The sequence below is a fragment of the Xiphophorus couchianus genome, chromosome 3, assembly GCF_001444195.1.
Source record: "Xiphophorus couchianus chromosome 3, X_couchianus-1.0, whole genome shotgun sequence".
NCBI classification, from domain to species: Eukaryota; Metazoa; Chordata; class Actinopteri; order Cyprinodontiformes; family Poeciliidae; genus Xiphophorus; species Xiphophorus couchianus.
In genome coordinates this window covers 9,860,338-9,887,049 of record NC_040230.1, presented here as the reverse complement: position 1 = coordinate 9,887,049, position 26,712 = coordinate 9,860,338, and the positions used below count along the sequence as shown (strand labels likewise).

The window sequence follows — 26,712 nt, the reverse complement described above, 5'->3', positions numbered from 1 at the left end:
TCAGGCTTCTATACACTAAATACTTGGTTTGGCCTCCTCTTGCATGAATGACTGCATTAATGTGCTGTGGCAATCAGTGTATGACACACTGTGTAGGTGTAATTGAAGGCCAAATTACTTTGATGAGATGATCAGAGACACTGAATTTTGGGTTTTAATTATCTATAAATCAGCCAGGTTTGTTTCTTATAATCAAAATGAAAAGAAACAAAGGCTTGGAATTTATCAGTCTATATTGAGAATATTGAGAAATATACAGAACAGTGGTGCCCAAAGTCAGTCCTTGAGGGTTGACTTTGGGCACCACTGAATATGAGTTTCACTGTATGAGGTGACGGGTAAGAAATATTGCATATTATTATTTTTTTTAATATGTACTCCATAAGATTTCTAAATGTGATGTCCATGTGAAACTGTAAAGCTTAAAGTTTCATAGTGTGGATTTTGCTCCATAATGACTGTGAGATAAATGTAAGAGATAACAGTGAAAGACAACACACTTGGTTTCACTTTTCTGTTTTTATTAGCTGTGTACATCATACACAAAACCTTTTTGGAATAAAAAAAATCTCATATACACCCAATTTTAGAGCCACTTTGTAAACATGCAATAAAAATAGGTCTATGTAAAAGCTGTTTCAGGAGTGTGTCATGCTCGTGACAAATACAGAAAAACATCAAGGCTGCAAGTTTTAATTTATGACATGAATAAATAAACTAAGCCCATCATTTTTGGTTTGCGCTCAGCCCACGAGTCCTCGCAGGCTAACCTCCACATACTTTAACAGATTACAGTGGCATCCTCCAGGGCAAGAAATGGGAATGACCTTTCAGGGAAGTGTGAAGCAGTGAGAAATGGATGAAGTGAGGTAGGATCTGTGCTTATCAGTGGGAGGAAAGTTGGTTCATCCTCCCCTGCATGCTTTCATGGACCAGCTGCATGGGTTAAACATCTGTAAACTAGCAGTTGGTGAAAGTGACTCCCTACAACATTTAACAACTTCTGCCTCATTTCAAACAGAGTTGAACATATTAGTTTGAAGGATTCCAGTTCAAAGTCCTTACAGGATGGAATATTAACCCAGGTTTTCCATGTGTATTGTGGTTTGTGACTCAAAACCTTACACAATAGTCACTAGACCGGTGTGAAATGCAATGACCTCAACTTTAATGATTTTCTTGACCTTTGTAAGCAGTTCGAAGAAATAAAGTAAAAAAAAAAAATCTGGCCAAATATTTTTTATAGTTGTTCTGGATGCTGATGTTCTTCTGAATCCAGCTCAGTGTTAAACATCCTGGCGATTTTTACACTCTCTAATTTCCTCTATCTGTCCAGTTCAGTGCAATCATACACCCCACAGGAGCGTCTCACGAGTTTATTCCAACGCCTGCGTTCAAGGACTAAAATTGTAAGAGAAAAAAGAAAGAAAAAGAAACAAACTCAACTGGGACAGATTCAAATGAGGTACACAGTTCACTTCACTCTCACACAATGAGAATCCCTGTTTACAAAGAAAAGTATAGCTTAGTGGTTTTTAAATTACTCAGTACGAGGGAGCATTACTGTCAAGAGTAACAACCTTTAAGCATGTTTCAAACATCTATGTGCCTTTTGAGGGGTTACATGGGGAATTCAAGTCTGCTCAGAATCCAGTTCTGCCAAAAAAAAAAATACTGAAAAGAAACTTGAAATGTAAAGGATAATGTCCACATCACTCATCCACTGATACTATCAAGCTACACTAGGAGAGTAAGGACAGTTCACACTCATACAAATAGTCACTAGGTTCTATAAATGCAACATCTAAATCTGACAAGATCAGCTGTTCTACAGTAGAGGAATTAAAGGCCATGGAATGCCAGTAATACTGATTGTAGTTAAATGGAAATACAAAACAGATACATGAAGGTTGTAGTTTTGCATTATGAAGCTCTAGTAACGTCATTTGAACAGATGAGTAGTTCAACATCTTCTAAGGAATATGTAAAAGTCCAACAAATTCCAGACATAAGACCTGTTAAATGCATCAACCTTTGAGCTAATCATCAACTACGTGCTAAATTTTAAGCTTGCAATAATTATACAAAAGCTCTTGTTAGTGTTAATGAGTAAATACGTAAGAACTACTGAAGTTGTAAGCTGTGTGGTAAATACTGAATAAAAAAAACAGTACATATACGGTACATGTAATACAAGAAACACATTAGCATTTGGTGTTGGAAAAGTTATCTGTCAGCTCAGTGTTAATCTAATCCTCAGGTGTATGGATCCTGTTTTAATGTCTGAAAACTGTTCAAATTGAAAACTGGTATGTTTTGTCCCTTTACCTCTGGTTTATAGATTATTGAGCAAAACTAGATCCCTCATCTGTTAAATTTACTAATTATTAGTTTAACTGGTACTTTTAAGAATGCACTTAAACACTGGCTTAGTTTATGTGAAAATAAACTTTTAGCATTCCATGGCACATACAGTTGAAACCAGATGTTTTGATACATTGTATAAAGATATATTGTATGTTTATCTTCACTGTTAGACATTAAATCATACTAAACTTTTCCAGTTTTACGTCAATTAGGATTGATGCAAGCAAGGCAGCCAACAAAAACGACCCAGTGACACCAGTTCTGCCAGGAGGAATGGGCCAAACTTCCAGCAAGCTATTGAGAGAATGGCAAAATACAAATCAAATGTCGGGGAAATGTAAAGACTGTGTACAGTGTATGTAAACTTCTGGTTCCAACTGCAAATCTTCGATCCTCATACTATACAGTTGACTCTTTGGGTCCTTCCTGAGCTGCATTCTTGCACCCATACAGCCACTTAATGACGCGGGCATTTCTCTCGATGATGGACACGCCAGTGGGAAGCTGCTCTGCCAGTTCTTCCTGAAACAGTCCATCTCCTGAGTGGCGGGAAAACTCGCTGGGCTCTGAGCCACCACAGCCGTCTCCTCCTACGCTCCGCAGAGCCAAGGAAAGCGTGTCTATTGAGCTGGCATAAGAGAGGAAGTTCTCCCGGCCCAGACGCTCTATCATGTCCATGTCCAGTCCACAGAAGTCAAAGAAATGTTCCTGCTCCGACAAAGCTACCGAACAGCGCAAACGCAGGTCTGACTTGGAGCGCTGCAGTTCTCCAAACTGCCTTCTCTGTGGCATCGGGGAGGCACGCTTCCATGGATCACTCTCATCATCATGCCTAATGTTTATTTGGTCAGTGGCACCATTAATAAAACCATTTTTTGTGTTTTCTAATGTGCAGTTAAAACCTGGACTTTGGATAGACTCTGGGGTGCGTTCTTGGTCTGTCTTGCTTGACCTTCGACTCATTGGTCCTCCATCTGTAACATCTTTGTCATTGGTCCAAGACATTCTAGAGTCCCCATCCCGGGAAGGTGCTTTCTCATCACCTATCACCATCTTCTGAACTCGTTCTCCTCCGCCACTCTTTTCTCTCATTGAACCCTGGAAGAGGCGACGTACAAAACTATATCCCTTCAACTCCATGTTATTGTTCTCTCCCAGTGTGGAGCTGTTAGGACTTTTGCACTCTTTCTTCTGCCTGTATATTAACAGGGAGTCTGGCCTGAGCATGCGCTTGCCTGTACTCCTTCTGAGAACTGGGGCACTGTGTGGCGCTACCAGGCTGTTAATTCCAGGCGTCCTGGGGCTTGGAGGCAAAACTTTGCTGACATTGCTCCTATTGTGTGTTTTGATGTCAATAGAAGTCCGTCTGTTCTCCTTTCTGGCATCATCATTTTCATTTTCGTCTTTTGAGGTGAAGGACCCAGAGAGAGTAGAGAAGGGGGTGTTGGATGACCGTCGCGGGGAAGAACGAGGGGTCAAGCTGCCAGGTACAGAGATGGCTCTCCGAGGCTGCGGTGGAGGCGTGGCACAGGGCACAAGCACAGGTTCTTGTTTGGTGTTGATCACCTGCTGACTCTTGACATATTTGGCTTTGTCGGCCTCAAGCCTCTCCACAGCGCTGACCGAACGGCCGTGACCCCCACCGTCGATCTGCCTGCGCAGGTAATCTGGACCCTTGTTGAGCAGCCTCAGAGGAGAGGGGGACCCGATTGGAGTGAGGGGTTTCATGTTACTTTACTGAGCTGGGAAAGACATCAAAACTGCAGCTTCTAAACTGGCTCCAAGCTTCCGGTCCCCACAGTGAGCTGTTGTTGGCTTTGGAGAAGTTTCTAAAAGTAAAAAATTGCAGCGACTCTCATTCCTGTTTCTCACAGCTCTCGAAACTTTCTGAAAGGGTTATGAAGAAGTGGTAATTCAAGTGACCGCAAAGTCCAAGTTTGTTGCTATGTTTTCTATAGATAGCTCACAGTCGCTTTGTTGGGCGGTAGAAGAACTCAGACTAATTGATATCTCTATCTAGTATTTACCCAGGCATCTGACCAGGCAAGCAATGGAGAAGTGCTTTTTTTGTCAGCCAGCAGAGCTCCCAAATAAGATGCTCCCTGCCCACAACGTGGCAGAAATAGGCAGGGGTGCACTTTGAAAGGGTTACTTCTTCCTCCCCCTCTTTTCGCTTCTCTCGTTTCGTCTCTTAACTGCACCCTTCACTGTTGATCTTCTTGGTGGCGGATGCCCGGTGAAATGAGATATAATGGCCTCAAATATTTGTTTAGTGCTGGTCTTCTCAGGGGCGGCAGGTCAAGACTTATTGTTTGGCACCCGTCCCGAATGAGATGACCTGGCCGGCACCAAGGCACTTGGTTCGATGATGGGCAGGTGGAGAAGAAGCAGATCGCGTCCTCGTCCTAACCTCGGCTGTGCAGACCCCTGGGAGAGTCGGGGAGAGAGAAAGAGTGGTTTTAGTTTGATGTGCTGCTCTCCAGGGCAGGCAGCAGAGACCAGATGGCTGAAAAGACAGCGGCCCCTTTAGCTCTGCTCAGACTGTACCCATTTAAAACCAGAAGGAGCTGCATGACAGTAGCAGGCAGAGATATAAAGCTGACATATTTGAGCCTTTAATTACTATCAGGCTTGTATATAAATAAAATATAAAATGTCCTTGCAAGTCACCCTCAACACAGGATGAATTGTGACTGAAAATAAACCGAATATGGACTCTGTTGTCCACTAGCTACGATGGCATGTCTGCTTCTATCTTTTCTCTTTTTTTGCACAGGAAGAGAGCCAGGCCTTTTCTTATTCTGAGGAGTCATTTGTTTTAGCTATTTTTATCTTTGGTACTGAGACAATCTGTATTGGCACCAATTCAGCTGCTTGCTACAGTTAATAGACTAAAATAAACTTTACAGGCAGAAATATTTCCAAACAATATATTACATTTTGAAACAAGCCAGTGTAACTGGTGTCTTAAAAATCAGATCAGAAAACTATAGTCAGACTGCTGTAATTCAAAGCCACTAAATGTTTCTAAATGAAGCTATACACCTCCAAAGTACCAAATGTTTGTACTCAACGCTCTTCATTTTAACCAGTTATTGCAAAAGTTAAATGGGACACTAAAACAGACTATGCTGTTTCCCTAAATGTTACCAAACTTTACACTATTTTATTTTGCATCAATTTCATGCTGCTTCTGCATTTGAGGGGGTAAAAAGCGGGTTGCACGTGCTTATAACAGGCTAGACTCTGCAGAAGGAGTATATTTAGCTAGAAAACACTCAAGCACGGTTATCATGTGTCTGTGTACATGTGCGTGTATGTCTGGATGTGCATGCAGCTATGGGTATTTGCATGTCTGCTCTAGTTTTTCACTTGAGTTGTGTGCATGTGTGAGTGTGCGAGGTGGCGTGCGTGTGTGTGTGTCAGTTCAAGGCAAAAAGACAATTCTATAAGTGGTAGTGTCTGGAAACCAGAACCCCAAATTCACAGGTGGTTTATGGTCCAAATAGGGAGGAAAGTGCTCATTGTCTTCCGTAAGATAGCGGGAAGGAAAATATTGTTGGGCTTACTTTCACTTAGGTCAGCTTCAAATGTTATCAGCAGCTATTTTAGTTTTTCCTTCCCAACAAATGAAACAAAAACAGCAAGGAAAATGATTTATATTTCATTGTTATAATAATCTACATGACACACCCGACAGGAAAACGTGGAACTCTGTTGACAACACCCCCATCTCTAAGTCGGAATTTCTTAGGTATCAAGATATGTATCAAACTGAGGAAGCACAGAGCTGCCACTTCAAGAAAAACAGAACCATATCATGTCATAAAGTATTGTACCAACGAAGCTTTGCACATCAGGCCTGTAAAGTGTTTTTCTGCTTTTTGATGTGTATTTCAGCATTTGTACTTCCTGTCTCTTTCAATTCCTTTTACTCAAAGGATTAAATCTTAATCAAATTTCTGTCAGAAATGGGATAGTTTCTTCTTATATGTTGTTATTCTTCACAAATTTGGGCAACAAATTGAGGCAGCAATTATAACCAAACATAAATTCTTAAAAATGGCTAACACAAACTGTGTATGGGTTGTGTTGTTTGTTCCAATGCCATATTACAGAAAGAAGAAAAAGCAATAAAACATCTAGTGATCAATGAAACACCCACCAATCAGATCGCTGGGTTAGAGTTCATATGTTTGATTGGTGCATAGCACCGATTTTAGCTCACTCCTCTTAAAGTAGAACATCACTGGCTTTAAAGAAATGAAGCATGTCCTCAGTGATGTCATGCATCTTATGCAAAACACATTTAAATTAATCAAATGCCTGGAGAAACTACAGCCTTTATTTTTTTATTTTTTTCAAAATAATTGAGTTGCATCAGCATACTTGTACTTAAGACAGAAAACTATTACAAACTGTTTTATATTTATCACCAATTGAAAACAAAGGACAGGTAATTGCACAACAACTACCAGACCTTTCATATCAGTGCTGAATTTCTTTTATTTTGTTCATATATAAAAAAAACTAAAAATGTAAATATTACCAGCCTGCTGAAATAGTCACACTTTCATATGAAAAGCTTGCTATATCTAACTGTTTTCTGTATAACTACTCTTCAGCTACCACTAAATATTAAGTGCTGCTGAAACTTTAGAAGAGGAGCTTAAGTTTCACCATAATCTACTTCATTCAGCCTCCACGCCCCTTGCAAAGCTTGTCAAATGGCATGCCACTGTAAATTACCTGAGGAAAAGGGGCCCTGGCATGCTGGTTAGCTTTTCCAGATGTTGGAGCTCGGGAAAACCAACCATTGTTTAGGCAGAGTTCCGGGAGAAATTTCTCACGACAGGTGTGGAGGTAAAAAAGGAGACAGGGCTTGGCATGAGGCAAGAAAAATGAGTGGAAAACAGGGAGGAAGTGGGACTGGGGTTACAGTTCAAGTTTTGGGTGATGGGGGTGTGATGAACAGATTTTCCTTTGGAACATTCTGATCCCCATCTGAAACTACAGCTACAACGCAACGACTGATTTTACTCTGATCGCATCAAAACACAAGCCTGAGAAGAGTCTTAAATTATGTTGCCAACTTTATTGTAAAGGACTAAAAATACAACATGCAACTTATTAATACTGAAAGTAGCAAACATAAATAAATCACTCAGTGATCATTTGAAAATAACCTTTTGATAACAAAAAACCTTAATCATCCTGCCAGGTCCAGTAGCCAGTGGCAATATGGCTGTAGTGCTTAATTCAACTAAATGAGGATAATATCTGCCACCTAAAATGAAGAAGCTTCAATATTTCTGGATACATCAGTGCTTGCACCAATTCCAATGAATATCTTTGCTGTATTTGTAATGCAAATGACACTCACTGAATCTGACATGAAGGGCGTTAAGGGAATCCATCACATTTAGATGTCATCACTTGTTGAAAGTGCTAACTTTCTAATCACACATTTCTTACTGAAAACTGTTAAGTAATGGGCATGCAGACAGATGTTTCCAGAAAATACTGATTAAATGCTGCAACAAAAACACTCAGTACATCCCACGCACACACACAAATGGAGAACAATAAGGCCCCATTAGCTCCATTGACCGTAATGAGCCAAATTAGTACCCAGCCCATTCTCTTGTGATCTGAAAGCTTGTGAAAAGCGTGAGACTGCCTTTGAATTTCTCTTGTGCTTCATGACCTCCTTTGTCTCCCGCTATAGGTTGTCATTAACCTCTGAACCCTTTCCCTCTACTCTCATCTCTACAGTGAACACCGCCCCCGTCTTTTCCTTCGTAATACCGCCCTAGCTTCTTTTCCCTGCACTCTCCTACCGTCTCTACCCTCTCATTTCCCTCGCTTCTTGTAAACACATGCCTGACCCTTCTCTGAATCTGTTTTCCTGTCTGGCTCCTTTTACCATTACTCCCAGTATCTGAAGTAAATCTTTAAAAGCTTTTGTCCCAACATGTATTGTGTTAAAAGTGTTTTATGCATCGGGGCTACATCTGTTTGAACTCTGGATATGTTCATGTTTTTTTTAGCAACCTACTTCCTGATGAGTCAGGAGGTCGTTAGGGACATAGTGTGATCAACAAAACACAAATACTCTCTCTTTTTTTAAAAACAACAAAAAAAGATCAACAAATGCACAGAGCTTGCACATATAGGAGAACTGCAGGGAAGAGAAGATTTCAGAAATAGACCTGAACAAGAGCATACTTAAGTCTGTTATCCCTTTAAAATTAAAGGCAACTCTTAGTAAAAGTCTTGACGGATTCTTCGTTCCTTAATATGTTTGCTACTAACAACTTGCAAACCTGCCATTGATCTATTCTCCTGCAGTGTGACAAACCCACTGATTGTCAATTTAGGACTTTCTGGACCAAAAAGGAGCAACAACAAATTTGGAATTTGGAAGTATCTGATACCAAAATAAAATCCTGCACTGCTGTTGCTATGACCAGTCTCTCTCTTTCCTAGTTTGAAGCGGTTTTGGTAAGTCTCCTTGCCCTCTTTTAAGGCTTTCTTTCCGTTTATGTGATTCTATTGCATGAATAAATTGCACAATCTGTCACAGGGGACAGAACAGTAGCATCTCTGCTACTATTCTATTGGCTGCTGGTGATAGAGTCATTGCAACTGAACAATAAAAAGTGACATCCATGACTGACAACTTTAATTTTAAATGATCCTACTAGTAAAAAAAAAAAAAATACAACATATGAAAAAATTGTGAATTCTGCATTTCATTGTAACCTCTGAGGTCAGTTGTCTTTTTTTCCACAAATAGAACCAATGAAACTTTGTCTTCAGCAAATGCAATAAGTAATACTAGTTTGAGCATAAGTACTAATAGTAGTATGATCTGTGTTAGTTGTGAAAATATGTTGCACTGAGATTCCATTGAACAGGTTGAATATCCCACTGGTATCCATTGTGCATTTCTGATAACTTAAAATAATAAACAACAAATATTACCCTCTAAACAGTCCTTCCCAAAGTTATTATTGTGCACACTCCTATTGTAAGCTTGATAATCACTTTTAAATTCACTTTTCAGTGTCGTGATCTGTGTTTTTCTGTGTGTTTAGAGTTTCCTGTGTCTCTGTGTTGTCCTGTTTTCCCCTCGATTACTCCCAGGTGTTTCTCGTTCCCTGATTACCTCCTGTGTATTTAGTGTCACCTGTGTGTCTGTGTCTTTGTCGGGTCCTCGTCTCATTTTGACTTCTAGTCTGTCGTCTTTGTACCCAGTCCGTCGTCTCGTCCATTTGTGTAACGGTTGCTACCGGAGTCGAGCCCCGGCTTCCGCTCGGCCGTGCTGCCCGTTGTTTGGACCATGTTGGACTGTGTTATGCTGGACATAATTAAAATCATTTATTATTGCATCCTGGCTCTACAGCGTCTGCCTCACCACCATTTCATGACATTCAGTAGATTTACCAGCTGCAGGTCAGAAAGATACACTTTCCAATCACATTAGTTAAATGTGTAAAAATACAATAAATGATACAGTTTACCAGTATTTCAGGACAAACAAAGAAATTACTAAATTGATCAAATTTGGCATACATTGGTCAGCAAAAAAGCCAAAAGCATCTCTCAGCAACTTGTTCAGTTCTTTGTGGAGTTCATTTTAGAACTGGACATAAATTGACAGTCCTGCAAGAAAGTCTTTGGTGATTTCTACTGTATGACATGGTAATTCTTTGATAAATAAGGTCTCTGAACTTAAAGTCATCTCCGAACTAACAAACCTCTGACCTCAGCAACAATCTGTTAAACTTACAACCTTTTTCCGCTAGTTAAACTGCACTGTCCATCTCTGTCTTTCTTTCCTCCCTTCTTGTCCTCTCTGTTTTGGCCCAGTCCCTAGGGAAGGCTTATACCTACCTCCAGCACAGCTTAAGAAAAAACAGATGTTTTTTGTCAACCCACATCAAGGAACCCAGACGGCTCCAACAGAGACGTGTAAAGGGAAGGGAGTGTGGCCTTTCAGTTTTATCAGCTGCATTGTTTGTGCCACGTAGATCTGACCCAAGAGGAAGCACATGGGCTGTGTTTAGATTCTGTCGTGAATTATGCTGCCAGGTATAAGCAGGCAGATCATTTCTTGTGAAAAATTAGACAAACACAGGAAAATTCAGGAAGTGTTTGTTTTACAAGAGGATAACCTGTAAATAAGCTTGCTAGACATTCCCAGAGGAAAGGCATTTGACCTTTGAGGAAAAGGTTGATAAACGTTTTTCTGCCAGGTTGGTAAATTCATAACTTTCCATCTGAATTGACATAAATTTGTGAGAAAATTTGGGAATGCGCACACAAAGGCTCACAATAGGCTGACAAATGAGACGGAGAGCTGGTCAGTAGTCAGTCCATAGGAGTTGTGAGGTTTAGGGCGGGGCTGGCTATTGTGAAATAACACAGTGTATGGGTCTTTTAGTATCAACTAACAAAATTTCTTAATCTGTGGACGAGTAAAATTGTTCCTCCACATTCCCGTCTTAATAAAAACTTGGTAAAGTTAATCTCACCAATAAACCTATTGAAATCTACTGTTTTAAGATGTTTAGGGATGTCTTTTTTTGTCTTCTTGTGGGAAACCGGAATGTTTGGATATGGAGCAATTCATTTGAATTGTTCTTAATTCTCAAGTAATTCTCAGAAATATCCCAATAAAAATTCACAATAAAGTTTCAAACTTTTGAGTTTCAAAAACTTTGGCAACACCCTGATTGCCTTTTTACTCTGGCAAATATTCTCCACTAACATAATAGAATAAAGACACTGAGCTTAAGAAAATCTGCGAAGGAGTACGTTGAAGAAAATAGATGGTGTCATCTTCTGCTCCCCTAACTACGGTGGCCGACAGGTGCAAATGCGCAGCAAAAGAGAAAACATGCAAACAAACAAAAAACACGCGCACAAATTAAATGCGGCAAGCAAAAAGCGAACAAAATGCAGCAAACAAAAAAGAAAACACCCCCGAATGAAATGCAGCAAACAAAAAGAGAGACGCAAACAAAAAAGAAAACACCCCCGAATGAAATGCAGCAAACAAAAAGAGAGACGCAAACAAAAAAAGAAAACACCCCCGAATGAAATGCAGCAAACAAAAAGAGAGACGCAAACAAAAAAAGAAGACACCCCCGAATGAAATGCAGCAAACAAAAAAGAAAACACACCCGAATGAAATGCAGCAAACAAAAAAGAAAACACCCCCGAATGAAATGCAGCAAACAAAAAGTGTTGCAAACGGAAGTGCTCCAGACCACTAGGGGGAGTCAAAGAAAATCGAGACCGAGCCCAGAACGGTATGACTGACACAAAGTCTATCACGCTACCCATAAATTATTCTGTTATTCTATAATATTATAAAAGACGGCGTATCTTTTTATAATATAAGTACGTATAGTATTTATACGTACTAAATATAGTTATATAGTACGTATAACTATATTTCTGAAAAGAAATATAGTTATACGTACCTTTACTTTCTTTCAAATTTCTTTCTCTGAATCTTGCATCTGGTCCCATAGAAATGAATACTATTTTCTTTGACTCCCCCTAGTGGTCTGGAGCACTTCCGTTTTCAACACTTTTTGTTTGCTGCATTTCATTCGTGGGTGTTTTCTTTTTTGTTTGCGTCTCACTTTTTGTTTGCTGCATTTCATTCGGGGGTGTCTTCTTTTTTGTTTGCGTCTCACTTTTTGTTTGCTGCATTTCATTCGGGGGTGTCTTCTTTTTTGTTTGCGTCTCTCTTTTTGTTTGCTGCATTTTATTCGCTTTTTGCTTGCCGCATTTAATTTATGCGCGTGTTTTTTGTTTGTTTGCATGTTTTCTCTTTTGCTGCGCATTTGCACCTGTCGGCCACCGTACCTAACAGAGACGTGTCTGCCTTTTTCTGCATTATTAATGACCAAGAACAACGATTGTCCTCCATGTTCAGAGTTAAGTGATCTGGCTTCTCTGCCTCATTAGTCAGGTAGTGAAAAGGACAACATGGTGACAATTAAAGCTAAAGAGATGGAGCCATGGGGTGCATAAGCTGCTGTCTCCCCTCAGACACAAAGGCTCCGTTAGCCACTGGGTTTTTGGCTCCACACTCATGTGGAACAGCAGGAGGGCCACCTGGGAGGACTTTACAGACCCCCAATCTGAATAGACCTCCTTCTGAAACCGTAAAATCGACAAGATGGGCTCTTAACTCATTGCGGCTGCTCTTTTGTCATTCAGATCAAATTATCATTGTGACAGCTGAGGTTTCAGTGGACCAAACATTTCTACTCTGACATGCTGACAGCATGAATAGCTAAATCTGATCCGGATAAAGATGAAGCACTGAACAAATCCATATTTTCTACTTAAAACCGCAGAATTATTAATAATAATAATAATGTTTTGGTTCATACAAAATCTATTTAGCTTTTAAAAGTTAGCATAATAAATACTTTGTATCCTGATCTGCAGCTGCAGTCCCCTAAACTATTGCTGTAATATCTACTAAAAATGATGTAATCAACCTTAAGCTTTACAGCTAACCTTACTGATGCCGTAGCACCACACCACTGCTTGGTCTGATAAGCTTTTTGATAAAGTGTCCATGTTTATTCTTGCTTTTATTGCTAGGCCAAGTTTGTTCCTACTTCAAGGCTTAGGAAGGGTGGTGTTACTGTAGATTACTGACACTCCTGTCCTGGCGGATAAAGTTTTATTAGTCAGTGTTTGTTTTTCCATCCAAAGCTTTTTAAAAGAAAAGTCACAGCGTTCAAGCTTTGCACGCCAATGTTTCCACATTAACGACCAGCTTAATGCCACTTTTATGTAACGGCATGGCGTTATAAGTTGATACAAATGAAATTGAAAATGACGTAATTAACATATGAGGTTCAGAGGCTTTATAAAGTTGAAGCAAGCGACCAATTTATCTCTCCTCGAAGATCTGCATGAAAGCAATTCCTTCAGCCTCAATGCGCCTCCATATCTTTATGATTCTGTGCTGACCTCACTGAAAATGAGTGAACAACTAAATGCTTGAGCAATTTAACAAATTATGAAAGTAGAAAACTTAGTTTTGTACAAAGATTTATGACTGCTAACATGGCTTATCTAATACAGAAGGCGTCCTTCTGTATTAGAAGGACGCCTTCCAAGTGTCTTTAAAAAAGACGACTGCACAGCATTCTCTTTTACATAATTAAAGACTGCGGCAAAAGCTCAGTGCTTTCAGTCAAGCAAAACCTCATCTGAAATGTAAATACTGAACCAGAATAACAATTTTAAATGCATATAGATACTAAACTATTAAAAAAAAGTTCCATAATTAAACTTGAGCTTGGGGGAAGCAAATGTAAAACATGTCTGAATTTCATACTTTTTAACAAGGAGGTTTCCAGTTTTATGCAAATATTTTTGCTGCACTAAATCTGTGTAGCGTACAAGTTTATTTTGAATTCCCAACCATTTTACAAAGGTTATGTATTAAATATGAAATCTGTTTTTTCTTCAAAACAGATTCAGACCTACCTAGACTCAATAGTTTTCAAGACTGAATAAAAACTTCATATAAAATCAAATAGATTAATTCAGAAAATATACCACTAATGTGCTACTAATGAAAGACAAGTCCATAAGTTGCTACTTTTAGAGCTTTGCCCACACAGGCCATTGAAAGAATATTGGTGTTCCTTTTGCATGGAGCTCTCTTCTCATCTCCTCATGAGGTTAACTAAATAATTGAGTGTGTGGCACAGGCAAAACTTAAACGTGTGGCACACTCCCAGTCTTTGGCTATGGAGAATTGTGTTCGTGACATTTGTGTGTGGGAAGAGACTGTGTAGCAAAAGGGGAACAAAGTGCAGCGAGGCGGAGCTAAGTTTGTACACAGCACATCCAAATCTGACTCACATCAAGCAGGCGCAGCAGCTCTAGACAGCATTGTTTTGGAAATTACGACCATGGCCAACGTTTGTGTGTATGTGCGCGAGCTGGTAGTAGTGTATGTGCGCGAGCTGGTAGTAGTGTATGTGCGCGAGCTGGTAGTAGTGTATGTGCGCGAGCTGGTAGTAGTGTATGTGCGCGAGCTGGTAGTAGTGTATGTGCGCGAGCTGGTAGTAGTGTATGTGCGCGAGCTGGTAGTAGTGTATGTGAGCGAGCTGGTAGTAGTGTATGTGCGCGAGCTGGTAGTAGTGTATGTGAGCGAGCTGGTAGTAGTGTATGTGAGCGAGAAAGTTAACGTTTGTGAATGTGTGTGTGACATTTTAGTAGTGTGTGTATACGCAATTTGAGTATTTTTTGAATGTGCGTGAGTAATTTTTGAGTGTGCGTGGCTATTTTTTTGAGTATGCGTGAGTTTTTGGTAGTGTGTGAGAGACAAAACGTAATTTTTTGGAGTGTGCGTGGCTATTTTTTTGGAGTATGCGAGACCTTTTGGTAGTGTGTGAGAGACAAAACGTAAATTTTGTCCTAAACGGCCCCTCATAACATCCCTCAATCTGCCAGTCTTAAATTATGAAGCTCTGTTCTCACACACACTCATTAAGGTCTGCTGGGGTGAGTCCTTGAGAGAGACGCCGCTGTCTGGCATGCAGCCAGATGTTTTATTTCACACATTCAGACCATTTTTCACACTTTTTCACTTGTGTCAGACTCAACCGAGTCCTAAAAGATGCTAAAGCAGCAGCAGAATGTAATGAGAGGTGCTAAAGCATACACCTGTTCCTCTCTATCAGAGCAAGTAAAACCAGAAAACATCTCATTCACGCAAACATGCCAAAAGGAGACCTACGCTACTTTTGGCGCATTATTCTGAACACGCGTCAGTGTTGCAAGTTGTAAAAAGTTTAGCACTGACTTGTCAATGTTTGTGATAGAGCTTGTTTGGAGAAACTCGGGGGACAAAGCTGCTCCAGTTGTCTCCAAACTCTGGGTAATCTGCTGTAACCCTGCAGAAAGCCCGTCCAGCCCCTCCCTCTGTGGAACAACACTCCACCACTTTAAATGTGTCAGCATTGATTCAGCATCCACTCAACAGAGCAGTTCTAAAAGGCTTGACGTCAGAGTTCACAAAATGTTCCACTTCTCTTTTTATATGAAAAAGTTTCCCAAATATACTTAATTGGAGGAGCAAAGGGCAGCTAGTCAATCACGATTTATCTGTAAAAAAGCCATGCTTTTTAAAAAGTGCAGTGGATTTTTTGTGTGGCATAGTTATAGTCTCTTAAGCTTGGCTTTTACATTTTTAATGATTATCCGAGACATTAAATAATCATAACTAAATAATTATGATGCACCGGTTAAGCTTGGTTATTAATTATTAAAAGCATAACAGAGGAAAGATTAATGCAGCTCATCTGCTGCATCAGCAGTGAGCGGATACTATTTGACTTAATTCCTCTGACACAGCTGAAAGTTTAATTAAACAGAACCATGACTATTCACATTTTACAGGAAAGTTCTGTCTTCTGAACACTGCTGAGGAATCAGATTGAAAATAAAACAACAAAATAGTCATGTACAGGATGAGATAATCACCGCAGCACATTAAGTTCACCGTAGGACATAAACATCAAGTTCCATTTTTCCAAAAGGTAAAATGTTATAAGAGAGTAAACATAATCAAATGAATAAAGCAAATATTTGTGGCTGACATTATTAGGTTTCCCAAATTTAGCTTTATATTTTACAGTCTCAGTTGTTGTGAGTTAGTTTAGACTACTGGTGTGCAAGCAGGAGGTGGGATCATGAAACTCCAACTCTATTCAATCATTCATTCAGAGGAAACTATTAAAGTCTTAAAATTATTGATACTAGCATTTACAATATTTCTTACAAATTAATAAATAAATATGTGTATTTTATATTTTCAAATCCTTCTGCTCTCTTTTTCTTCCCATAGAAAGTACTCCTGGCTAACTGCCTCTGTGTCTTCCCATTCCTGTCTTCTCAGTCCCCAACAACTTTGCTGCTCCAATTGAGCGTGATTCTGATGGAGGGTTTTTTTTCTAGAAAGGATAAAAGGAAGTTGTTCTTCTCCACTGTCACCACAGGCTTGCACAGGACGAAAGATTGTTCAAGTCACAATGACTTATTGTGGATGTTTGTGTCATCAATACACTGTTTTTAATGAGTTTATCGGTAATGTTTGCATAGTTCATCCAAGTTAAGGCTTTATATCTATGCTCGGGTTATTTTGAGGGCCAGAACTTGAGAAGTTTGAGAAACATCAGTTTAGACAGCAACACTGCATAAAGTCTCAACATTGATCATCATTTAGGTTAAAATCAGCCTTCTTTATGCAGGAAATAATGCATAAACATATGGAAATTGCCTTCTATACGCTTTAGACTTATTCTTTATTATTTGCATTGCAGTAAAACAATAAATCTTCAAAGATAATAAGAAGATATAGGTAGTAATAAATATACAAAGTAAGACTCTTCAAAATAAAAAAATTCTACACTTATGTTTCTGTTTATTGTCCCAAACTTTATCTTCCTAAAACGACCCTAACCACTTCAAAAAATCTTCAACAGCAACAAAATTAAAACATCCAGAAACTCCTTCAGAAAGACCCTAAACCAAGCTCTCCTCCTCTTCCTCGCTGCCATTTACGCTTAGCCGTTAGCCTCCACTGAACCAGCCAGCTGTCTTCTCTCATTACCGATCAGCCGACTTGCTTTGCCTCAAACTGCACCCAAGTGCAACCAAAAGAGAGCCCTCTATTCGTCCCCTACTCCTCTCTTTGCTTCTGTCAGAATCCGAAAACACGTGGATAAATCAGTGAAGCCGCATCCACGGGCTCATCCTGTGTGGAAGAGGATGTCCAGCTCGGTGCCATCTTCCCCACGGATGAATGGACGCAGCATGCCATGGCTGAGATTGATGGGATGTGGCAGAGCAACAGAGGTGATCGGTCAGGCTGTGAACAATTACAAAGATGTGAGAGCAGTGGCGAGAAGGGCTGCTCTCACAGCTGTCAGCCACTCACATGGAGGCTGTCAGGAGATGGAGATCTGTCAGATCGTGTTTCATGACTGTCTTGACTACAATGAATTATGGATTGAGTCATAAGCCCATGAGGGAAGGGAACTAATGCAATAGTAGCAGCTGGACTTACGTCTAAAATATTTACAAGATAATACAATGAACCAGCCAAGAAACCATGGTAATTTTGGAGGAGCTCCAGAGATCCACAGCTATTAGTCAGGCACTCAACAACTCTGAATCTGTTTTTTTATGAAGAAGAGGCAAGAAAGACAGCCAAGATATATCCCAGTTTTTTGCACATCACCTTAAGCGTTCAATGAAACATGGCAATGTCAGCACCATACTGCTACCATCAGAAGAGAACACAGTCATTTGAGTTGGATAAAAGCTGGATGGACCTACAAAAACATTGCCAGTCATAGAGAAGAACCTGTTAAAGACTGCATACGACTGAATGCTGCAGGATACTGCCTCTCATTGATACACGTAAGAATGGCCTAGTCAAAGTCCAAACCAGTTCAGTAGCAGAAAGAATTGAAAATTACTGTTCAAGTGGCTCTCTATCAAACCTGACTGAGCTATTTCATAAAGAATAAAGGAGAAGAGAAGGATTTTGACAAGTAGAGGTGAACATTATATTAAATTGCAACTATTATCACAATGCCACTGTGTGCAATATCCCAATCAATACAAAATAGATTCATTATTTGACAAGATGCTACATTTCAAGTGTAATGCATCCTTGATAAAATGTTTGGTCAACTATATGGACTGTATCTTCCCTCAAACCAACAACTGATGTCGAGTTTCAGGGATTGAGATGTTAACGCTAATGGAGGGCAGGGGGATAATCATATTTCTTCACGTCGTCACAGCTATTTTCAGGAATATTGTTGAGTCTGGATATTTTCCTGAAATTGCGCAACAAAATCAATCAGATTCCCGAAGTTAGGTTCAAACATTTAAACCAAATTTTAGCTTCTGGATGCAAACTAGCAAGCAGTAATGGTAAATCTTCCAACAAAGACAAGCCACATGAAAGTTTCTATTCAAAAAGTATTTTAATAACTTTTGACGGGGAAGAAAAAAAAGCTTTGCTCTTCAAATTGTTACTTGAGTGAAGAAGATTCCACACCCTGATGTTTACAAAATAGAAGAAATGCCAGCTTATGAAATAGATGGCTTGTCTTACTGGACCGTGCAACCAGCTGTCCTTCGTAACAGTGGGTATTACTTTAACATATAGTGTCTACCTAAATGCATCGATGCAGACTGTAATTGTGGAGCTCAAGTTTGAATAATTTCTTGTTCTTTTTCCAATAGTGCCCCCTCCTTAAAGTTGTTACAAAGTTCCCACAAACTTTTAGCACAATGGGCGACAAGAAGCTGTAAATTCAAATTATATGACTGGTGGGGGGGTTTTTCTGTAAGTGTTTGAAGTTTTACACTGCACTGAATGTCAAGTGTCTCAAACCAGCTGCTCATCTGAAACGCACACACACACAAACACACCATGTATACCCAGAGGGAAGATGATGTCATTAGCAGTGTACATTTTCCCCTTTAATTAGAAACTCGAGCTTCCCACCATAACTTGGAGATCTTTACATGCAGCCACTCAACAACCGAGGGGCTAACAAAGCGAATGTTTAATGTTTTCGTTAAAGAGCGGTGCTCAAACGGCTGTGCTGTTCAGGAAGGCACATACAAAATCTTAATAGCTGCTGTGGTGGAGCTGACTGACATTTAACTGATAAAAAGCACATGAGTGACCAACTGTAAACTAAAACCAGACAATGCTCTGTGGTTTCTGCTTGCTCTTTGCAGCAGGCATTGATGTGGCTCAAACAAATCAGATTAAATACTTACTCAACAGCACAAACAAGCAAAATGCTAAAATTGAATAAAAAAGATTTAAATTAAGGCATTGCTTTGCAAGCAGTAGATCGTGAGGACTTTGACAAGTTAATTTATTAGTTTTTTTTCTGATTATTAAGATACAAAAGGCTGGGTAAGCAAAACAAGCAGATGCATGGTGTAAAGGGTCATAAATTCAACATGCTTCTGCAGGTTTTTCTTAGTACTGTCTTGCATCCCTAACATCATCATCAACGTCCCCTCTGGTGCTGTAAACCAAGCAAAGAGGCATAAATAGCATTTTATTTAGCCATGATAATGATGTTAGGATCCCATCAACGACTCAGATGAAAACTGCAGGGAACGGCTCTCTGCATCTGGCCTCTTCACCAGGGAGATAGAAGATGTGTTGTTGCTCTACAGGAATCAGACATATTGATGCTTCGAAACCAGAAAAACGACTGACTTATGTTTCACTGCTTATTATTATTATTATTATTATGTTTCACTGCTTATTATTTGTTTTTCACATATAATTTTTCAGTTCCTTGCATTAATATTTGTTCAACTTTTTCAAATTCTCAACCTCAAACCTTACTGTCTTTAATTGGTATTTGATGAGATACACACAAACTAGTGAAAAATTGTAAAAAGGGTGGAGAAAAAAGGTTCTTGTTCTGAGACATGAGGCATCCATTTGTATTCAGACCCCTGGAAATCAGACCAATTAAAAATGCACTCGAACGACCCAAGACAACTCTTCAGGAATATGCAGAGATCCACAGCTATGTTATCAATGTGCTCTACAAATCTGGATGTTAAGAAGAGAGAGAATTTTATTTTCTTTTTAAATGGCAAAAAGATGTCCTCTTTGCAATTTTTAACGAGTCAAGTAGAGCTAAGCATGAGTGGCAGCATCATGGTGTGGTGTGGCTTTTTTCAGTAAGCTGGTCAGAGTTAATGGGAACATGGGTTGAGCTAAACACAGGACAATCCTGTTGAAATTTGCAAAAAACTTGAAACTCTAATCATATGCATAGCCATAACTACAATTGACGAGTGTAGATCAGGGGTGCGCAACCTGGGGCTCTGGACCCACGAGTGATTCTCAATAATTTTGGTCAGAACTAATGAAGAAAGTACATAAATAGAGATATAATATCAGATATAGATTTTAGTAGAGCTGAAATGATTCCTCAATTGCTTTGAGTACCTCGATTATTAAAATTCCTCGAGGAAAATTTATCTGCCTCGAAGCTTCATTAGTTTATGTTTAAATATGTTTCCCATAGTTGGTATTTATCAAAAGTTATAAGTTGTCTTTTTTCACAAAATTGGTAACTCAAGTTTTATTTAGGTGGACTGAGGATAGAAAGGGCTCTTTGGATTGTAAAGGTTGCAAACCCCTGGTTTAAATAAATAAAAGATTATTCATGTGTTAAAATAGCCTAGTCAAAGTCCAGGCTAAAATCTTACAAAAGCAATGAGTAAAAAGTCACTAGATGTGCAAAACTGGTGGACTCATACAGTGAAGAGCTAGCAAATTTAACAGCAGCAAACGGTTCAACAAATTACTGCCTAGAGGATACAAATGAACACAAATGCAAGCCACACTTTTTAGATTTTGTCTTGTAAAGAAAAATTGAAAAAATCATAATTTACTTTCCCTTTACAATATTGTGCTACTTTGTGATGGTCTAATACATAAAATACCAATAAGATACAGTGAAGCTTGTGGTTATAACAGGGCAAAAATGGTATGCATGTTTCTGCAAGGCACTGTAATGTCAGTCAAATTTATGGAGTTAAAGTTAAGAGCATAGAGATCAAAATAAATCTGTCTCCAAACAAATCACCCTAACAAGAGCCTGAAAATTGATGAACCTGAAAGAAAATAACACATAATTTACGTGTAAAGCTGTCACTTAAGTCTTTAAAGTTGTCAAAAAAAGTAGGTTAACTCATCTACTGAGAACAATCCCTTGATGTGTTCAAAAGCTCTTGAGCAGTTGCTGTGAGAGCCTTGTGGAGAGATTATTGCTGAGTCAGTCTTTATTTTTACCACAGAAGTGTCTCTCAGCACAACTAAAAGATCATCTCTCCCTCAAGAAAGCGAGAATAAAGCACTCCCAGCAGATGATCTGCATCAAACAGAATTACATAGACGATCAAAACGACACGTGCTCACCTATTAAAGTCGGGATAAATCTATTTAGAGACACTTGTGATTTGTTTAGTCTGGCCTCTAAGTTGTTTATGCTCCTGATCCCACTCAAACCAACTCTTGACACTCATTCAAAATAATGTCTGCATATGACGGGTTGAGGTGGGTCACAGTGGACCCTGAGGCCACATGGTTCTGTCCTTGGAAGAGAATCTGTTCACTTTGAAGTGTGTCGATTGCATAACAACCATACCTATTTTCCTTCTGTTGTTTTAAACTTAAGCTTCTAGTCTTCTGTTTGGGTAATAACATGCATTAATTAGTTATTTATTTGCATGAATAAAAAGTAGTAAAGTTAGCAGATACACACAGTGGAGGTTTGGAAAACAGAGCTTTGGTTACATGCAGATGGATATCTTTCAGGTCAAACCTACAAAGCTGTGAACCTACTGCCTCATGTCATCTGTATTTGCCCTAATGAGAGCGCAGGGGTCAGTCAGCTACCCCATTCTCTTCATACCAGCCAGCTAAACTGGGCATCAAGGTCTGTGGATTGGTTTACACTGCACAAGATACATTGATGCAGTTGTCAATTTTTCAGAAAAATCTGTTTGGCTCAAGTTGAAGTCCTGCTCTTGTGTTTATGGACAACATGCACAGCCAGAAACTAATCACAGTCATCCTGACCGCTGACGTTACAGGGCACGTACTATATGACTTTATGGATTGTTCCTTGCTTCACAGGCACAAACCATAAAGATGTCACATAGCTCATACAAAGACAAACTTTTTTTTTTTTAAAAAAGGAAAACAAGTAAAATAAAAAAAAATATTAGAATTTATTAACACTTAAATTATCTCCAGCAGTGAGGTCGCTGTGCCATCAGCATATAGAGTTCATCTCATTAATTATATTTCTGACGAAAATACAATGTAAAAATGACAAACCAGAAAAGCAAAGAGTAAAAAAGAGAAAATTAATCACCCCGATTTACCGATCATGGATCAATTCATCCCACCATGTGATCGCTTTCTCGAACTTCCCAATCAAAAATATCTCAAAATGAGCCCGATTCGAACCTACCCGCGTCAAGTTTATCAAGAACAACACACGGACCTGCCTGGACTCACCTTATTTACCCAGGTCATCCACTTTGTTTGATTCCCAAATCCAGTAAACGTGTAGAGATCCGTGTGTAATGTCAGATGTTGAGCGTGGCGCTCCGCTCTGCGGCTGCATCTGTAACACACTGAGCAGTGGAGAGGGAGTCCGGACTCCGACCTGCCCCCTCTGAGGAGGAGGGAGGGCGGGCAGGTAGGAGTAAAGTTGAGTTCCCGTTTGTATCACACAGTAAAACATTAACACCAATAATTAGGTTTATTTAACCTGACAAAAAGGCAAAAACGGTGGGTGTTCATTTTTCAGAGACATATTTTCACCATGTTATTCCTACATTTATGAATGCCAGAGTTCCAAACTGCATGTTTTAATCAGGTGAACGAATCTTTCAATAGAACACCAGCAAGAAGGAAGTCATTGTTGGAAAAAAAAAAAAAAACACAATTTCACCTCAAGAAATTTATGGGGCACAGCGAACATGTTAGAAAACAAAATTGTACTTTTACGTCTATATATCCATAGAAATTAAAGCTACATCCTCTGATCACAACATCGCTACTGTGAAACATGGGGCGGAGTCAGGGGTTGGGCCAGAACAAGCAGTTCCCCTCCAAAACAGTTGCTGGCAGCAGAGATGTATGCTTACACAGCATATATAAAAAAATATATTATTGACGCAAATTTGTTCAATTCAAGAAAATGTTTTCTGCCTTTAGTGAATTATTTTGAAAATACAGATGTGCTCCATTGAATCTGTTGTAGGTCACCCTTGAGTGAGCAATGATCCCAGCTTTATGAAATGTTCCTGGCTCCACCTCTTGGTGAGCCAATGGTGGATACTGATGGCAGTATCATGCAAAGGGTGTTGTTTTTTTTTTTTCATTAGCAACCAGGGAAGCTGGTGAGAATTGATAGGGTGATGGATGGAGCTAAGGAAATCCTGGAAGAGAAGCTTCTGCATAATGTTCACCCCACTGCAGGACAACAAACAGACAGGGTTGCAATGGAACGATTTAGATCACATCATGTTGATATATTCAAATAGTTCAAGTCAAACATTTGAAAATTGATGTTGACAGAGCCTCTCCTTCCAACCTGACTGAACTTGAGTCATTTTGCTAATCAGTCAGGATCCCACAGTTGGATCCAGACATTTGAAGCAAATTTTGATTTCTGGGAACAACACAGTAAGCAGTCATTGTAAATCTTCCAGCAAAGATAAGCCACATGAAAGTTTGAATAAAAAAAATACTATGAAAGTGATTTTTTGTTTTTTTGCAAACATTTCTCTACTCAACAAATTGTTACTTCAGTGAAGAAACCACACCCAAATGTTTCCAGAACTGCAGAAATGTCAGCCTGTGAATAGTTTCTACATCTGCACCACAGAAAAATATACCAGAGAAAGCTTGCTGCAATTGCAGAGAAAGAGAAACTGAAGGAAAATGCATGCCACAGTTTTCTTATTTTTAATTTGAAGCATATTAAAAACCACATAGATTGCTTGAGAAACTTCTGTTATGACAGCTGTTAATCAACAACAATAAAGCAAAGTTTGCAGCAAGACCAATATTGAAAACTGGACACTCTTCACTTCTACAGTGATTATTTGCCATATTTGACGAAAGCTCAGATGTAGCAGCATAGTCTCCATTTTCCAGGAAATCCTCGAAAAGAGAGACAAGTCAGAAGGCCTCTGCTTATACTGAGGTAGATAAATTAGGGGAGAATATTTTCCTATTTGCATGTGAAGTGATAGATGCTAAAGGGGGAAACATGAATCAGACTTGGCTGATTTCAGGGGAAATTAAATGAGTTTTGGGAAGTCGATTGCAGGACTTTCATGTAGGTCAAACCAGTTCTAGAATTAACATAGTCAGCGTGGCCTTTTAAACTGCAACTTCCAGCAAAGTGCCTGAATATTCACTATAGTTCTCATTAGTTCTCATTTTGATCAGCTGATGTTGCTTTAGAGAAAACCAACCTCCATTCGATACTAAAAGAAACTAAAAGAAGTAACGTTATCACCCAATAGTATTACTTTTAGGCAGCTTTGGAATTCATAGAAAATTGTGAAAATTACGACCTTAAACATTTTGAAATCTGCAACTATAAATTAAAACATTGCTGATCTTCAGGTGCTGTAAAGATCCGAGGCGCACATTCAATTTTTTTAAGGTATATTGGACACACTCCAGGATGTCTGTGGAAGTTGGATATATTTTCATCATAATCTCATCAAATGGCAAACACAATTACTCAACTTGCATGATGTTTTTTTTCTCTCTTAATCTATAACCTGCATTTTGATTAACCAATCTCTGAAGAGTCATGCTAATTTTTGCACTTTAAATATTGAGTGAAAGACCTTAAACTGGCCACTTCACTCATTCCATTCATTGATTTTTAGCTTTCAAAGCATCACCATCAGCCCTTAGCAGGCTTGATTGGAATCCATGATTCAAACAAATAATCAAAGGTCCACAGAGCTTGAAAAAACCTCTTCACACCATCTGTCAACTTTACTATACATTTATTACGTTGTGGTTTTTGTGGCACTTGACCTTTCACATCTGCTTATGGTTGTTTTTGTTGGTTACTGTGAATAAATGTGGGCTTATCTTTTGTTGCTTTTTCACTTTCCTACACTTTTTTCTCTCTGCTCACACTCCCACCTCTGCCATCTTTGTCATAACAAAACTTTGTGGCTCAGCAAGGCCAGAGAAAAGAGAGGGAGGGTGAGATAAATGAGCAGGCACACCTGTTTCTCATTCAGTTGCTCATCTCTTCTGACAGCCCAGAGAAACTGGTGAGAAACCACAGTGCAAGAGAGCCACTGAAAATATGTTACAGAGAGTATAAACAGACTCCAAGTGCTCCGGCCTACATGAGTCGTACTGTTCATAAATCAAGCGCAACCTGAACTCTGGCTCCATATTTTCTACAGTAGAAAGCAGCTGGATGCTGCTTCCAGCACTAGATGGAGATGATTTAAAATGTAAATCTTGAAAGTCCAAACTCAACGGAGGCTTAAAAGAGTGAATGTTTGAACAAAAGAAATCACCTGCAGAAAAATGTTATTTCCCACAATAGTAATCTCAGCTTCTGCAGCGTGACGTCCTGCTCAGACGTCACGCTGCATTGAGGGCAGCCCCAGACTGGAGCCATGGTCGTCCTCTGCCACATCTGCTCTTTATTTATTCACCTCTGCCCTCCCAGCCCTGACACAACTAAGCCACGTTTCCTGCTGGGAGAAGTGGACCGCAGCTACTAGCTTGTTTGACGCCATCTCTACTCCCTGTAAGACCCAGCCTTCATTCGTCCACATTTGCAACAATGAGGCTATGGTTGGTTGACGTAACAGGTGTCTAATTCCTCTCTCAATTCCTGGTGCCATTCAGCTATTTAAGACCCTGTTAACCCAAGGTGATAATCTTGCAAAACCTGTGAAACATCACGTACAAGGAGATGACAGAGATGACAGGGTTATATTCAGTATGGTGTGTTGCCTTTTAAATTAAGGGCATGTTCACAAACTACTGCTGGGTTTAATCCTGATTTTCATAGAAACAGTTGCTGAAGATAAATGACTTTCTTACGTTGATCTACAGGGATCTGAGTATCTGAAAGCCTGAGATTTTAATGCAATCTTTCTGTTTGCATGTATGTATGTAACAAAAGTATCATCAGGTTGAACTTAGAATATTGCTAAAAAGGTTTTTCCACTGTTCATAAGAGGCAACTCCAGAAAGTTTTAATGCAGATTACTAATAATCCAGAGTTGGAACAGCAAAACCGAAGGCCCAAAAACAACATTAGGAGTTTTTGTCATAATGTAAATGAAGACTAACATTATGACCACTGATAAGCGAAGTGAATCACTGCTTATCTTCTAATAATTTATCCTATTAGTAGATTGGATCTGCGACAGACTGGCGACCTGTCCAGGGTGTACCCCGCCTCTCGCCCGGAACGTAGCTGGAGATAGGCACCAGCAACCCTCCCGACCCCATTAGGGACAAGGGTGAACAGAAAATGGATGGATGGATGGATGGATGGATGGAGTAGATTGGATATATTTGGCAGCAAGGACAAAAATTTTTCTCCTCCAAATCGATGACATAAGGGCTAGAACAAATCCAAACTACTTGTAGGGTATTCTCAGTCTGCAGTGGTCGATATTCATCAAAAATGGTTCAGGAAAAGAGCA

At 39.4% G+C, this 26,712-nt stretch overlaps 1 protein-coding gene across 1 annotated transcript; it reads right to left on the bottom strand.

Moving 5' to 3' along the window:
- Nucleotides 1–500: 500 nt before the first annotated feature.
- fam110d (family with sequence similarity 110 member D) lies at nucleotides 501–22,668 on the bottom strand. Its single transcript, XM_028012998.1, has 2 exons — nucleotides 22,514–22,668; nucleotides 501–4,794 (listed from the first exon to the last, which is right to left on the bottom strand). Exon 2 carries the CDS (start codon nucleotides 4,093–4,095, stop codon nucleotides 2,767–2,769), a length of 1,329 nt encoding a protein of 442 aa, XP_027868799.1. The 5' UTR covers nucleotides 4,096–4,794; nucleotides 22,514–22,668; the 3' UTR covers nucleotides 501–2,766.
- Between the last annotated feature and the right edge of the window lie 4,044 nt (nucleotides 22,669–26,712).